We start from the raw sequence: 15,229 nt of genomic DNA, 5'->3' as shown, positions 1-15,229 counted from the left end.
TATTACTCAGCCATAAAAACAAATAAAATTATGCCAGAGGCAACAACATGAGTGAGTCTAGTGGGTATTATGCTAAGTGGAATAAGCCAGAGAAAGAAAGGCAAATACTGTATTTCACTTCCATGTATAACCTAAAAAAAACAAAACAAGCGAGCAAACAAAAAATACTCAATGATACACCTGTTTAGACTTATCAGGGTGATCATTTTGTAAGTTATATAAATGCTTAATCACTTTGTTGTATACCTGAAACTTACATAAAATTGTATATCAAAAATAATTTTTTAAAAAATTAAGAAAAATTCTCAGTCCTGTCCCAAATTTGCTGAAATTGAATTTCAGGGGGATAGACCAGATATATATAAAATGTGTGTATGTAAATATATTGGCGTATATATCCTTCTGAGATTCTGATGTATGCCTCTGGTTGGAAATCAGTAAAAAATTGATGTCTATTTTTTCCACCCCAAGAATTTGTCAAATTGTCCAAACCTACTGTTTTGAATCTTAATACTCCTGTGTATGCATTTTTCATCTGTATATTTTTCATACTATTTTCACTTTTTGAGAATTTTTTGTTGTTAAATTATAGTATAAACTTATTAATTAGTGTTACTCTGCAAATCAATTTTGAGCAAATGAAATGCACTTCAAAAGTTAAAAGGAATTTCTGTTACTTTTTTTCTATTGATTATAGGGACAAAAGCCAAGATGGATCATCAAGCATGGTTTTTGAGAACTTCAAAGCTGGCTCTGGCCTTGGCAATCATCCGCTCAAAACCAGCAGACAAAAGCAGCAGAGAATACACAGAACACCTTGCGAGGGTGGTTTCTGGGCGGGAGTCTAAGTGGAGATCAAAAGTAGAAGCCTTAGAAGCTGAAGTTCTGCAATTACGTCAAAAACTTGTTCTGAGCGGAATTTGTTCTGGATTGTTTAAGAGTGGTGAGTGCATGAAACTGCCTTTTGGTAATATATCCATCTGTTTTATTTCAGCTTCACAATTATTTAGCCATTGTTTAGTTTCCGAAAACAAGGCGACTTCTCTCCCTATAAAGATTTTTTATGTCTAGCTATTTATTAAAATTTTATTCTCTTCTCCTAATGAATGGGGCTAAATCAGATATTGGGATGAGGTTAGAGAATGAAAATAGATGTTTTAAGCTTACTGGATAAATTAATTTTAAAATCATATTGTTCAACTTTATTATACTATGTATTTTATGTTGCTTTTTTATTAAATAATTCATCTAACAGTCATATATTAAGTATCAGCTATGGACCAGGCATGCTGTGGGTGGTGAGGACCCAAAAACATAGAAGGAGGGCTGTCCTTGCTCACATTAAGTACCCGCTATTTTAGCAGGCAAAACAGACCAATAATTAACCTAGTTATGGTGAATACAATAATAGACGTAGTAACAAAGTGCAGAGTGGGAAGCTATTTATTCTGCCTGGTTTCTCAAAATGCTTCTCAGATCTGGCCCTCAAGGGTCTGGCCACTAGTCAGTGAGATAGTCTCAGAGCATTCAGCAGGAGGCAGGAACGTGAGCAAAGGCACAGCAGTAGAGTATACATGTCTCATTCAGCATACTGCCAGCATTACATTTCAGAGCGACCAGAACACTGTAAGGTAGAGATGTGATGGGAGAGAAAGGAAGAGAGGTGAGTTAGGATCTTGTTCAGAAGGGCCTGGACTTTGGGTGGTAAACACACAATAGAATATACAGATGTCAAATGATAATGTACACCTGAAAATTATATAATTGTATTAACCAATGTTACCCCAATACACTTAATAAAAAGCAAAAGAAGAAGGGCCTGGAATGTCAGCCTAAGGACTATTTTTACCTATTTCTTATCAGTGAGTTGACCATATAGTCTATGGTCTGTCGGGCCCTTATGAGAGTGAAAGGAAGGGACTGTTAATAATTATACTAGGACAACAGGCAAAAGCCAGGACTCACTTGAACAAACTGGAACATGTGGTCATCTCATTCATTAGGAGCCATACAACATTTTTGATGCAGAGGACTGAACTTCATGTTGGGATTGGGAAACAATACTGGTGATTTTTTTTTGAAAATGTAAACCAGATCAAGCTACTCCTTTGTAGAAAACCTTTCCCTGGTTTCCAGTTCTGCTTCCCATGTGACCCAGACTTATGATCATGGCCTATATTGCTGGGGTGATTTCACCTCTCCTCACCTTTCCTGCCTCATCTCATACAACCTTTCTATTGTAACTCAGTCACCGTGGGCCTCCTGCCAGTCCTTGAAGGCTTTTTTTGCCTCAGGCCTTTTGTTATACTCTTGTCTTTGTGGCTGGCCTCTTCTCTTTCTAGAGCGTCCACTCTATATACACAGCATCCCCCACCACTTAAATTTTTACCCGCACGCTCACTATGGATTATTTCGTTTGTTTACTTGGTTGATGCCTAATCTGAGCTAGAGTCCAAGTGCACTGAGGAGTATGTCTTTGTTTTACTCAGTACTCTCTACTAAATGCCCACTCGAAGGCCTGCCACACGGAAGGTCCTTAACAAATATTTGTCAAGTGGAAGTGGAGTATAGAGGATGTTTTGGCTGTTACAATAATTGGAAGCAGAGAGGACAAGTTTTAAAAGCATTTACTAAAGCCAAGATGAGGAATGAGAAGTTGAATTAGATCTATGATAGAACTAAAAGTAGGTCAGACAGGTATGAATGATTTCAGAATAGAACTTCAGACATTTGTGAATGATTTCAGAGAGTTGTTAAGGAAGAGAGAGAGACATTTAGGATAAATGAGGTTTTCAATCCTGGTTATTGAATTGATTGTGAGGCTTTGAATCCAGAAAAAGACTTATAGGATAAAATGTGGAGTTCGGTTTGTCTGAGTATAAGGCTAATCCCTGAACATACAGGGATTACCTAATAGGAAGCTGGAAACAAGTCCTGAATCTCAAAGGGAGTGAGCAGGCTGGAATTATAGGCACAGATTTAGGATTCACTGACATTTAATAGCTGAATGAGACTATGAGTAGTTGCGACTCACAGGGAGAATAGAGCTGGAGAGTGGGGGTACTGCGGGTTCCAACATTCCAGAGGTGGGCGGAGGAAAAGGAGCCTTGAAAAGCATGTGACTATCACATTAGTAGTGTGCAGGTGTAGTGCACACATAAGCACTGTGGGTAGTAGGGTTCTCACTAATTTTAGTTTTGGAGATAATCAGGAAAACTTGCTAACCTAATACCCAGATGTTACTAAACTCTCATTATTGTGTGAGCCAAAATAGTGTTATACAATTTGTAGCCATATTTTAGTCTCTCTAGAATCTTCCAGGTAATAGTACCCAGTGAGTGGCAAACAATCAATTTCTTAATTTTTTTCTGTGAAGTTATATGATTGATATGGCACAGGTGTAAAAATTTCCAGTAATTTAAAAGTGCGACTATCATAAACATCAGTGATATCAAAACTGTTATTTATCATGAAGGGTCTATTTATAACACTGATATAGTGGTTTGTATATTTGTTTTGAACTTGAGTGTGCCTAACAGTGAGAGCCTAGGTGATAACTTGTTCTTAACACTGAGAACTTTCACTTATAGCACCTGTGAGAGAATTTTCAAATATCACATAATTAAAATCAGTTTTACTCGCAGCAGGAACTGCAGGTAAAGTGTTTCATTGCAGATGTTTGGAAATAATCTGTCTCTCCATCTGTTAGCTTAAACTTGAAAAATGAGGAATAAATGGATAGTTCAAATAAATAGGCCACTATTAAAGACAAAAACAAACAAACAAACAAAAAAACACCCAAGGGGTGGGGGTATTAGATTGATTGATAGGAAAATAAAGGAGGAACACAGCTGTTCCGTAAAGATGTATAATTTGAAAGGCTGACATGCCTTGCTCTAAGAAAACTTCGTACCTGAAAATCCAAACTATATTACAGATGTATTCATATCATTAGATATTTTTTTCTGGAATTTTCAGGGTTGCTCTGCTAATGCAGCTGTTCTCAAGTATTTAGGGACAGCAGGCCCTTAATAAATATTGAGTGGCGTGCTTCTTGACAAATTGAGGGGCTGGAGAACTTAACTTACAGCATTAACTACCCACTGAAGGAGCAGAGCAACCCAGAATTAACTAAAGCAGAGCTGAAATGACAGTAAACATACAAGGAAGTATGATATGATTTTTGCATCATTTTAGGAAGTCATTATTTCTTTATTTTGATTTATTTTCCTACAGCTTCTGATAGAGAAATATAATTCCTTATTTATTAAGGTGCTAAACTGTATAGAGAAAGGATAACTAGAACTTGTTCTTAGAATTATGCTACATATTTATTTCACTTAAATGCTCCTTCATAGTGGGAGAAAGGGAGGGAAGGAGAGAGAAAAAAAAAAAGAGAAGGAGGGAGGAAGGAAGGCAGGAAGGGAAGAAGTATCAAAGAAGCTCAAATATCCAATGAGACATTTCTCAAAATTCTTTGGTGATGCATGGCAGACACAATTAGTTGTCTTCTCAATATCCAGCTTCCTTCTTCCTAAGTCACTCCAATTTTCTTTTGGCAGAAGTGTGCTCATGCGCAGTGGGTTAATCCATTAAAGTCTTATACTTGTTTTGCCAATATTGTTCTAAGGTTGGGCAGGGGCCAGTGAAAGGTAAAAAGCAATCATCTGAGCTTTTGATAAAGACTTGCTTTTTTGCAGTGCTCCATTGCTTGCCCCAGACCCTGCTTCTTATCTTGTGTAACTCTGGATTTAGGAAAAAAGTTTTTAGCTAGACTGTTGTTGACCAGGAGTCAGAACAGTGGCTGGATATCCCAGCCACCCATGTACACCTTGCCAGATCCAGCGTAGACCTTGTTTTTGTCTTTTGATGGCTACTTTTCCTGTCCAGGCCACTCAGCCTCCATCCCATCTTTTTGTTCTTCCTTGTCCCAGACCACATACTAAGGAAAGATCGGAAATAATTGACTTGCAGTCATAATTGTGGAGCTCAGCATTTATATGTTGGGGTGTTCACAGTTTTACAGATCCTGAAAGAGCATAGAAAATGAATATATAAGCATTTTCTTCTTAGTTTTCACATGTAAATCATCGAATACAATGATGGAAATTTGCTTAAAATTGCAGTTGATTTAAAACACACGTATAATGTACATAAAAATCTGAGAATGTGCCCTTAATTTAATATTGATTATAATGAAAGTCTCCAAATAATTTAAAGTAAACTGATAATTATACATTAGATATGTTTTACTCATTATATAAAAATGACCTTTTGATACTAGAGATCATCAACATACAAAGGAATTAAAGTTAAAGTTTAAAAAGCTCAGAATATTACATGGCTTTAGTAGTGACAAGGCAATGATTTAGAAATGTAAAATTTTAGTGATCATGACAGGAGCTGGCTCTGGTAGAAATGATGTATGAAGATAGGGAATAAGAAGGCCCAAACAAATACTGGCCTACGTACTGGGCCTGAAAGATCCAGGAGCTTCAGAGGCTGGGCTTAGATGAGGGCAGCTGAGCATCCTGCAGTATGCAGTAAGTAGTCCAGATGGAAATCATCAATCCTCCCAGATCTGTTCCTTAAACCAGGCTCTGAATCTCATTGTGTGGTTCAACCATCTTCTTTGCCCAGACTGGGTTCCAGGAGAGTTTGTGTCTTGAATGCCCAAGTTATCCCCTAGGTAGGCTTAGTATATACTTTATATCTCTGGAGTCTCCACTTCTCTCCATTTCCAGTGCCACTTCCTTGGTCTTTCCTGATTTATCCCAATCAGACTCCATGTTTATAATTGTAGCCTTGTCCGCTTTCAAATCTAGATTGCAGCCTAGTCTCAAGGATTCTCAGTACTTTAGGATAAACTCACAGTATTTAAAATGGGCTACTAGTTTCTCTACAATGTGGCTCTTGCTTACCTCCATAGCCCAACCTCTCACCACTATGCCTTCCACATTCTGCACTGTGACATATGAAATTTTTTCACTTACTTGAATCAACCGTATTCTCTTTTAGATCTAGGCTTTTATACTTTTTTTTTTTTTCTGTAGGATATGTTCTCTCTCTCTTTTTTGTCTGGCTATATGCTATTCTTTTTTTTCTAATGTAGTTTTAATACTCCTTCTGTCTTTGCTGACAGCCTCCCTAAACTAGATTAGATTCTCCTGCTGGGAAGCCCCATACTATTGTGTACTTTTCACAGCATTCATGAGCTTAATTTTAATTGTTTAAATAGTTTGTTTTCCTCATAGAAACTAAGCTCCATGCTTACAGAAGTATGTCTTTTCTCATCACTACTGTATTCCTAGGGTTAGCATTGGGTGGAGGTGGAGGTGAACTTAGAGATATTTGTTGAGTGAATAAGTTTAGACATGATGTATATGAGTGTTAATACATGGAACAAAATGGCATTGCCGATCTGTAGTGATAGGAGAGGGATCCAGAGAGCAAGATCCAGCATCCTAGGAAAGGAGACCCACTAAGGTAGGATGAGTTTCAGGGCTTCTGCTTTTGAGAGAGTCGTGTATACATACAATGGTTTAATCAGAACAGAATAAATGAAGAGTGACAATGTTGACTTCCGATCTCTGGAACAAAAGCTAAAAACTATTCAAAATTCTTCTGTATTCCTAGGTCTTTGTTCAGTGTGAATTTTTTTTTTTTAAATAGTTTAACCTGTAGCAAATTTTAATCTAGCTCTTAGAATTATATTTTTTGCAGGCTTTTTAAATAGCTTTTTGCTATTTCTCTGTCTTTGAATTTTAAGTTTCTGTTAGAAATCTAAAGATACCATGAGGATTCTGGATTTAATATTTGGATACTAGACACCCTGAAATTTATTTTTTAGAATAAGATCACTGTGCAGTGAATAGAGCCAAGGTAGATAGCTCTAGACTGTAGTTTCTACTGGGAAAATAATTGGAATAATATCAGTTACATTATCAGAATAAAAAGGAAATCAGAGAAAGAGGGGTAAATGAGAGTGGGCTTGAGATTCTGCACTTCTGATAAGCTCCCAGGAGAGGTGCATTCTGCTAGATCTGATAAAGAGGAAGGATTGTCTCTGAAGGGAAGGAAAAAAGGCTGGTAGTTGGAGAAGGTGCAAGGTGGAGGGAAAGTTCTTTTGTTGTTAAGATGGAAAAGATGTCAGCACACTGGAACTTTGGCGGGAAGAAATTCATGGAGAGAGAGGAAAGTTGAAAATTCAAAAAGGAGAGCATAATAAAGGAATTATAGGTGGCTTGGGGCCTGAAACTCAGAAGAAATACAGAGCGCAAGTGGAGAAACCGGCTCTGGACCTCAAGAAAGAGCCACCATCTCTTCTCCTTAGATTCTTCTCAGGTAGGCGTAGGTGCCTCTCTATTCGTGGTTTGATTGTGTTCATTTCTGATAGTTCTTCAAGGAGTTCTCTTTTAAAATTCATTCCCCATTGCCCCTCTTCTCCAGTGCCCATTACCCCTAAATCTGTCTCCTGGTCCTGTCCTTTCTTTTTTCAGACTGCCTTTGGATTTTCATTCTTGCATTTTTTTTCTCTGCTGCTTCAAATCTTGTCTAAGAAGTCAGCCCCACCTCTTGCCTTTGGTGCAGAAAAAGAAATGAGGAAACAGAGTTAATTCACTTGCCTAAAGGTGAGTAGATAAGTAAATGAAGTGCAATTCCTCTAGGTTCCCAGAATGATGCCTTCCTAGTACATTAAGGTATTTTCCTAAACCAGTGGTTCTCAAAGTGAGCTCAGCAAACCAGGGGCATCAGCATCAGGTGGGAACTTGTTAAAAATGCAGATTATCAGATCCTACTCTTTACTTACCTGGATCACATATTCTGGGCATGGGCCCAGCAACCTGTGGCTTACCAGGCCCTCCAGGTGATTCTGATGAAAACTGAAGTTTGAGAACTACTGGTATAAACAAATAAAAGTGAAATATATGTTCAGGGAGCATAATAGGACCTCTTCAGAAAAGAGGTCAATAGACACCTATTCATCCCCAATCCAAAATATCTGAGTATAATGAATCAGGAGGAATTTGTAGGTGGGCCTCTGAAAAAAAATTTTTTTTCGCTTTACAGAGGAGAATTTTATTTTAAATTTTGTTTTTATTTTTAAATTATAGTTGACATTCAATATTATATTAGTTTCAAGTGTACAGCATGGTGGTTAGACATCTATATGACTTATTTCCCCCTGATAAGTCTAGTACCCACCTGACACCGTATGTAGTTATTGCAATATTATTGACTATGTTCTCTATGCTGTACTTTTACATCTCTGTGTTACAAAATAGTCATGGAGATGAAAGATTTCTTAATACTAACTGATAATATTTGACCCTAGTCACCAAAGAATTGAAAAAAATATTCATTTAGAGCCTGGTCAAGCTGAGACAGTTAGTAGAAATGAGAGGAACAAACAAAGAATAGTAACATTAACATGACCTTTAAAACTATGTTTGACCTGTTCCATACTGTTCAACGAAATATGTACATAAACTTAATAGGAATCCCAGGACTGTGTATTATAGATTCTTGTTCTAGGAGAACTTCTCTCTTCTCTCTCTATCCTTCTTCCCTTTTCTTCCTCCTTCCATCCTTACTTCCCTCCTCCCTTCCTAATGAGCACCCACATATGCCTTGATAGTGGAGTCTTATTATAAGACGTATTTTCTGGAATATAAGGCATGCAGTTGTAAGAGAATGCACCCTTACCTCCTCCCCACCCCCCCCGCTTTTTTTGCAGGGAAAACATCATTTTTCTTATATCTATTTCAAATAATTTAAAAGACAAATATTTGGCTAGGAATTTTTTAGATAGAAAATGCAGTATATTGTATACTAGAAATCAGTAGCAAACTTTAAATTTGATTAGGCTATACTATTACACCAGTCTTTAAGGAGTATATAAAGTAACAAAACTAAAATGAAATATACTGCTATAAATGAATGCCAGCATGTTGCAACAATAAAACAAAACACATTTACTCATAAATAAAGTTTCATATCATGTACTTGGAACTATGAACAAAAATACTTGCTTTTATTCTGGGTCATACTGAGAGCTAAACTAGCTAACCTTGATATAAAATGAATTTGAATAAATTCCTAAAAGGAATACAGAGACAAAACACATGTATCAGTAAAAATTGGTACAAAACCAGCAGTGCTTGGGAGGGAGTCTCTGCAGAGGAAAGTGTGGTATGTATGGGCTCTTCTGTGATTTGTGTGGCAGCACTCATTACAAGGAGGGGCATTACGCTTTTCTTATACTGCAGGTAAACGGTGGACTTTTCAATTGAATCTCCTGTTTTGGAAACATGATTTATATGAATTTTAAAACTTAAGTTGCTGATAAGCATTTCTTAGAGTTAGTGTGAAAGTGAAATACATCAGAAAGTGCTTTCGTTGTGGGTTATGTGTGCTTTGAAGGAGACATTGAGGTGGCGAGCTGCTCTCAGCCATTGAGCAAATCCATTGTTTCACATCATTTTGTGGTAAGCACTTGATAAGTTTTCTTGTTTGTGGTCTCCCCCATTTCTCTGAGAGTTGGAGAGAAATATTGCCTATGTGTCTTTAATGCATTCAGAGTATGTCTGCCAAATGTTGCGCTTTGAAATAAATAAGAAAAAAGATTGCTTCCAGAGAAAGCTGGTTCTTACACTTTCAAAATCCTAGCTCTAAAAATTCCTCATTACTCTTTTAATTAATAAGTCTCATGAAGAACAAAGACTAAGTTGCTTTTGTGCCCTCCCTTGGTGCTTGATTCAGTGAGATCTTACACCGCACAGAAGTTTTTCAAAGATGTTCTTGCCTTGATGTTTAAATTACCACCTCTGATTATGCTTATAAATATTTTCAGTATAAGTAATTTTCATAAGCTAAGGTAGGATTTTCTATGTAAAATGTAATACATACAAAAATGTTAACATTTTACATCAGTTTGACAAATAAGCACTTGGTGAAAAGTAATTGGTAAAAATTTTCATAATGCATATGTACTTTTTATTATATTTGGAGTTTTTAAAAATTGTCAATAAAGCAGAATATTGCAGAATTTTGGCATCTTTCCTCCCTTCCATTGTTATTCTAATAACATATACTTTTTACCCTGGAATTTAGTATAATTTGTTCATTCTTTCTGTAATATAAAATTTTTGATAGAATGACCTTATTTTTTGACCCACTTCATACAGGTTAGATGCCATTTCGCATATTTTAATACTTAATTTTGCTAATAACTGTGCCTTTAATAACTCTGAAGTTATTTCTACCTTTGTACTTTGTGAAGTGTTTATCCTCATCTGATTATTTTTCAGCCTGTGAATCACAAGGTGTTTCATCATATCTGTAATTTTCAAGCAGGAGTCAGTCCAAAGTAGGACAAGTCCATGCTGGTGGGCTGCTTTGTATAACTGTGCAGTTCTCTGATGTTTGACAGGGCAAGAGATACAGCAGGAGCTGGACCCAGAGAACTGTGTGTGTCAGTGATCTGTACTTTTCTAGTCCCTCTGAAACTTCTCTTTAAAGAAGTGCCTTGTCCATGCACAGGGTTCTATGATAGTGAACATAGTGAAGACAAACTTTGCTGCTCACTTGCCTTTTTAACAGCAAACACCATATGAGTCTAGGCCTTTTGTACCTACATATCTGTGTGAAAAAGAGAAGATCCATTAATTAGATCTGCAACTTAAAATTGTTACAAGTATTTTTATTTTTTAATAACTTTTGAGAGTCTTTGCTTCTTTAGTGTTGATAGACATAAGGCTACAGTTCCAGGCAGTAGACCTGAACCCTGCCTGTGCATTAGAGTCACCTGGGGAGCTGTTAAAAACCTTGATGCCTGCGTTACATCCCAGACCAATTATATCAGACTTTCAGGGGTTTGGGCTGAGGCAGCAGCATTTTTTCACAACCCATAGATTATTCTGAAGGGCAGACAGTATTGAGAAACATTGATTTAAGGTAAACTTTTATTTTCTGTGTTCAACCTAAATGCCCTTATTATGAGTTTTCCTTATTAATTCCACCCAGCTTTAATCCCCTCATTTCATTGGCATATTTCAGTAGTATGCTGCAGTTATTTATTTGAAACAATAGAACACACTGATATTGGCCATACTGTGGGGATGCATTTGACTGTAGAGTTAATCTAATTTACTTGAATTGTGAAATTTGGAAGCATGGACTACACTGGTGAGAGGGGAGGGTGAGTGTGTAGGCAGCTAGGGGAAGAGCCAGCTGTTTACGTGTATTTTTGGATATGATGGTGGAACAGCTCGGGTTTAGAGTTGGGCCTTTGGTGGGGATCTCAAGCTCTTTTTTGTCAATAGTGAACAACTATAGAATGAAAACTGGCATGTTTTTCAACCTCCTTTTTTATTCTGTAAGGGGAAATGGTAGACAGTTTCTTCCAGCCTGTAAAAGCAATATCATAAGGCATATCATTTTTAAAGTCAGGGAGTACTTGTATTTCTGCTCTTCCTTCAGTATTGTTTACTATAGTATATAGCCTATTGAACAATTGGGTGTATGCTTTTGTAACGCATCTTCTTACATTATTGCTATACTTACTATACTGTTCAAGGTCCTTGAATTAGTAGTAATACTCAGCAGCTCATGATGAGTTAAAATGCCTCTTTAGAAAGAAGCAACTATGCCTTCCTTCCATTTACACGTTGCAGGTGATTCACCATATCAGCTGGCTATGAAATCTTATTAGCAATTCTTTGGAATATTTTTGAGAAACCTTATATCAGTTGATTCAGAGACATTTTCTATTGTATAATTTATAAGAAAATATGGATTCTGATTTTAATATTGTTAACAACTTTACTAAGAATTCTCAGCTATTAAAATTTCTTAAATATTATTTTTAAGATATTTCTGTAGTAAATGCTCCCACCCCCCCCAATAACTACAGTTTTCTATATTTACTGGAAAGTAGTAGACACTTAGTTTTTATGGCATGAATATCATGGATCTATATGTTTATCAGAAGGCATCTTGGAAGTAAATGGCAGTGCATGTGATTGCAACATCCATTCTGACAGCATATTTGAATAAAGAAAAGGGCAATACCTAGAGCATCATGCTCAATATTTAATAATGAATGATCGTCATCAAGGTCTCACACCCAATAGATGCCCAATGATTAATTTAAGAATAAGCATACATAAATGAATGCAGAAAGAACCGAAAGAAGGAGGGGACTATTGTTGATGGTGGGAAGGGTTGCTGAGGACATATTCTAGGCATGAAATGCTTATTGGAAATATCATGGATTTTGCAATTAGATGAATCTGGGTTGAATCTGAAATCTACCAATGTTTGCTAAACTCTTGTAGGCAAGAGACCTCTCACGAGACTCACTTTTCTCCTCTGTAAACTGAAGGTAAGGAGAAGAATGATAATAACTAGCAATGGTGAGGTTTAACGGGGAAATACGTGGCACTAAGCTTCCTGACACATAGATAAAAAAATTAGTACTGGTTTCCTTCCTCCTTGGCCTTGATACTCTGGGAATTGTCATTGATTCCTTAGCAACAGAAAAACATTGTGTTTTTGTTTTTTTGACTTGAGAATTTTGTTTAGTTCTCTCTTGCGAATAGCTGGATCTAGTTGTTTTAGCAGATTCTAGTGGGAAAGGAAAGAACAAAAGTTTAAGGGTATGTGTGTTTTACTTTCCAGTAGTAAAACCGAATGATTGGTGTCACTGCCACATTCTCAGTTCCAGTCCAGTAGCAAACGGAGATCTTCAGTGTGTTGCTGGCCTGGCGATCTGATTCTCTTAGGAGTAAACTACTTAGAAAATTTTGTGGGAATTTGACTTGTTATCCTGTTTAATTATTTTTTAAAATTTATTTATTTTAATTAGTTTCAAGTATACGGTACATTGGTTAGACACCTATATAGTTCATAAAATGATTCCCTCAATTGCTCCCTCCCTACCTTGACCTTCAACTTCACCAACATATTAATGCTAACTGCATTCCCTATGCCATGCTCTCCATCCCCATGACCATCCATTAGCTACTAATTTGTATTTCTTTAACCCTTCACCCCATTCTCCCAGCCCCCCAAACCCTCTCCCCTCTGTCCAATACCAAATTATCCACTATATTTGTGAGTCTGTTTTTGATTAGTTTGTTCTTTTTATTCCTTAGATTATTCATATAAGTGAAATCATATAATATTTATCTTTCTTATGTGACTTAAATACTTTCTAGGTCCATCAAGGCAATATTTTTTTCCATCCCCTTCCTTTTAGTCTGTCTTTAGTGTGTCTTTTAATTTGAAGTGAGTCTCTTGTAGGCAGTATGTAGGGATCTTGCTTTCTTATCCATTCATCCACTTTATCTTTTAGTTGGAGTCAAGTAATGGAGTCAAGTAATCTTAATTCTTTTCCATTTGAGGTACTTATTGATAGTAATGTAGTTGTTACCATTCTTTATTCCTGTTTTTGATACATGTTTTTCCTTCTTAAAGAAGTCTCTCCAACATTTCCTGTAATACTGGCTTGGTGGTGATAAACTCCTTTAGCGTATTTTTGTCTGGGAAGCTCTTTATCTGTCCTTCGACTCTAAATGATAGCTTTGCTGGATAAAGTATTCTTGGTTGTAGACCCTGGGTCTTCATCATGTCGAATATTTTGTGCCAAGCCCTTTTGTCCTGTATAGTTTCTTTTGAGAAATCAGCTGCCAGTCTTATGGGTGCTCCCTCGTAGGTGACTATCTACTTTTCTCTTGCTGCTTTTTAAATTCTCTCTTTGGTCTACGACCATACTACCCTGAACAAGCCTGATCCCATCTGATCTTGGAAGCTAAGCAGGGTTGGGCCTGGTTAGTACTTGAATGGAAGACCAGGTACTGTAGGTGTAAAAAAAATAATAATAATAAAAAAAATAAGGGATTGTAAGCTAACAAGGTCCTTGCAATCTGTGAGGTCAACCAACAGTTGCCTCACATAAAAATAATTAATTAATTAATTATTAATTCTCTCTTTGTATTTAACCTTTGGCATTTTAATTATGATGTGTCTTGGTGTGGGCCTCTTTGAATCTCTGGTTTGGGGGATTCTCTGAACTTCCTGAGGTTGTATGTCTATTTCCTTCACCAAGTTAGGGAAGTTTTCCATCATTATTTCTTCAAATAGCTGTTCAACATCTTTTCCTTCAGTTATGTCGATGAGACAGGTATTTTGACCTTTAATAGTATCCCATAGGCTCCTTAAATTATTATTATAGTCTTGGCTTCTTTTTTCTTGCCATTGTGATTGAGTGTCCTTGGCTTTCCCATCCTCTATATAGGTCATTTGATCCTCTTTATTCACTTTGTTTATCCCTTTGTTTATTCCATTTAATATACTTCTCATCTCAGATAACATTTTCTTCATTTCAGACTGGTTCCCTTTTACAATTTCCTTTTCCATTTTTATGTTTTTGTTTTTTTTTTTTTATCTCTTTGTTGAAGTTCTTACTGAATTTATCTACACTTCCCATAAGTTCATTGAGCATCTTTATAACCAGTGTTTTGAACTCTGCATCTGTTAGATTACTTGACTCCATTATTTCTGGATCTCTGTTCTGTTCTCACATGTGGTTTCTACTTCTTAGTCTTCCCATTTTGACTGCCTTTCCATGTCTGTTTCTATGCACTAAGCAAAGCTCCTAAGTCTCCCAGTCTTATTATATTAGTGTGGCTTTGTGTAGTAGGTGACCAATGGCACAGTCCTGAGAGGGGTTCGTTCAGCTGCAGGCCAAATTTGGCCCAAGCCTCTGTCCCTTCAGGGCCATCTGTTAAGATTCAGCAAGCAGTCCACAGATGCTGTGATTATAGTTGCCTTAAAAAGCCATACCAGAAACTAAGGCCAGCTGCCTCCACTGTGAGTCTAGGTGCTGCTCAACAAGGAGCGCCTAACTCACTGAGTCTATATCTGGATGTGGCTTGGGTGGGGAAGTGAGTTGGAGGAGGTGGGGTTTCAGGGAATCCTCTGGGCAGAGCAACCTCTGTTATCCAGTTTGATAATGTCTCTGCTAAGGTGGCGCTGAGTCCGCGCACTGGGAGGGGGAAGGTCTCAACAGGGAACTATGGATATGTGAGCACTTTGGTACAGAGCGAGTCTTGCCTCAGCCCTCACTCCAACAATGTCTCCGCACAGTTGAATCGGCACTGGTGCTCAGAGTGAGCAGGTCCGTCACTGCAAAAAGTCTGCTCACAGATGCGACCCCTTTAAGAGG

General features: G+C 37.1%; 1 protein-coding gene across 1 annotated transcript in view; it reads left to right on the top strand.

Moving 5' to 3' along the window:
- The first annotated feature begins 711 nt into the window (after positions 1 to 711).
- MEI4 (meiotic double-stranded break formation protein 4) overlaps positions 712 to 15,229 on the top strand; it is a 152,360-nt gene continuing 137,842 nt past the window's right edge. The window contains exon 1 of the mRNA XM_011364921.2: positions 712 to 943. Within this exon, the coding sequence (XP_011363223.1) occupies positions 712 to 943 (232 nt within the window). The remainder of the gene's footprint in view (positions 944 to 15,229) is intronic.

The sequence above is a fragment of the Pteropus vampyrus genome, unplaced genomic scaffold, assembly GCF_000151845.1.
Source record: "Pteropus vampyrus isolate Shadow unplaced genomic scaffold, Pvam_2.0 Scaffold102, whole genome shotgun sequence".
In the NCBI taxonomy this organism is placed as follows: domain Eukaryota; kingdom Metazoa; phylum Chordata; class Mammalia; order Chiroptera; family Pteropodidae; genus Pteropus; species Pteropus vampyrus.
This window is presented reverse-complemented; position numbering and strand designations above follow the sequence as displayed.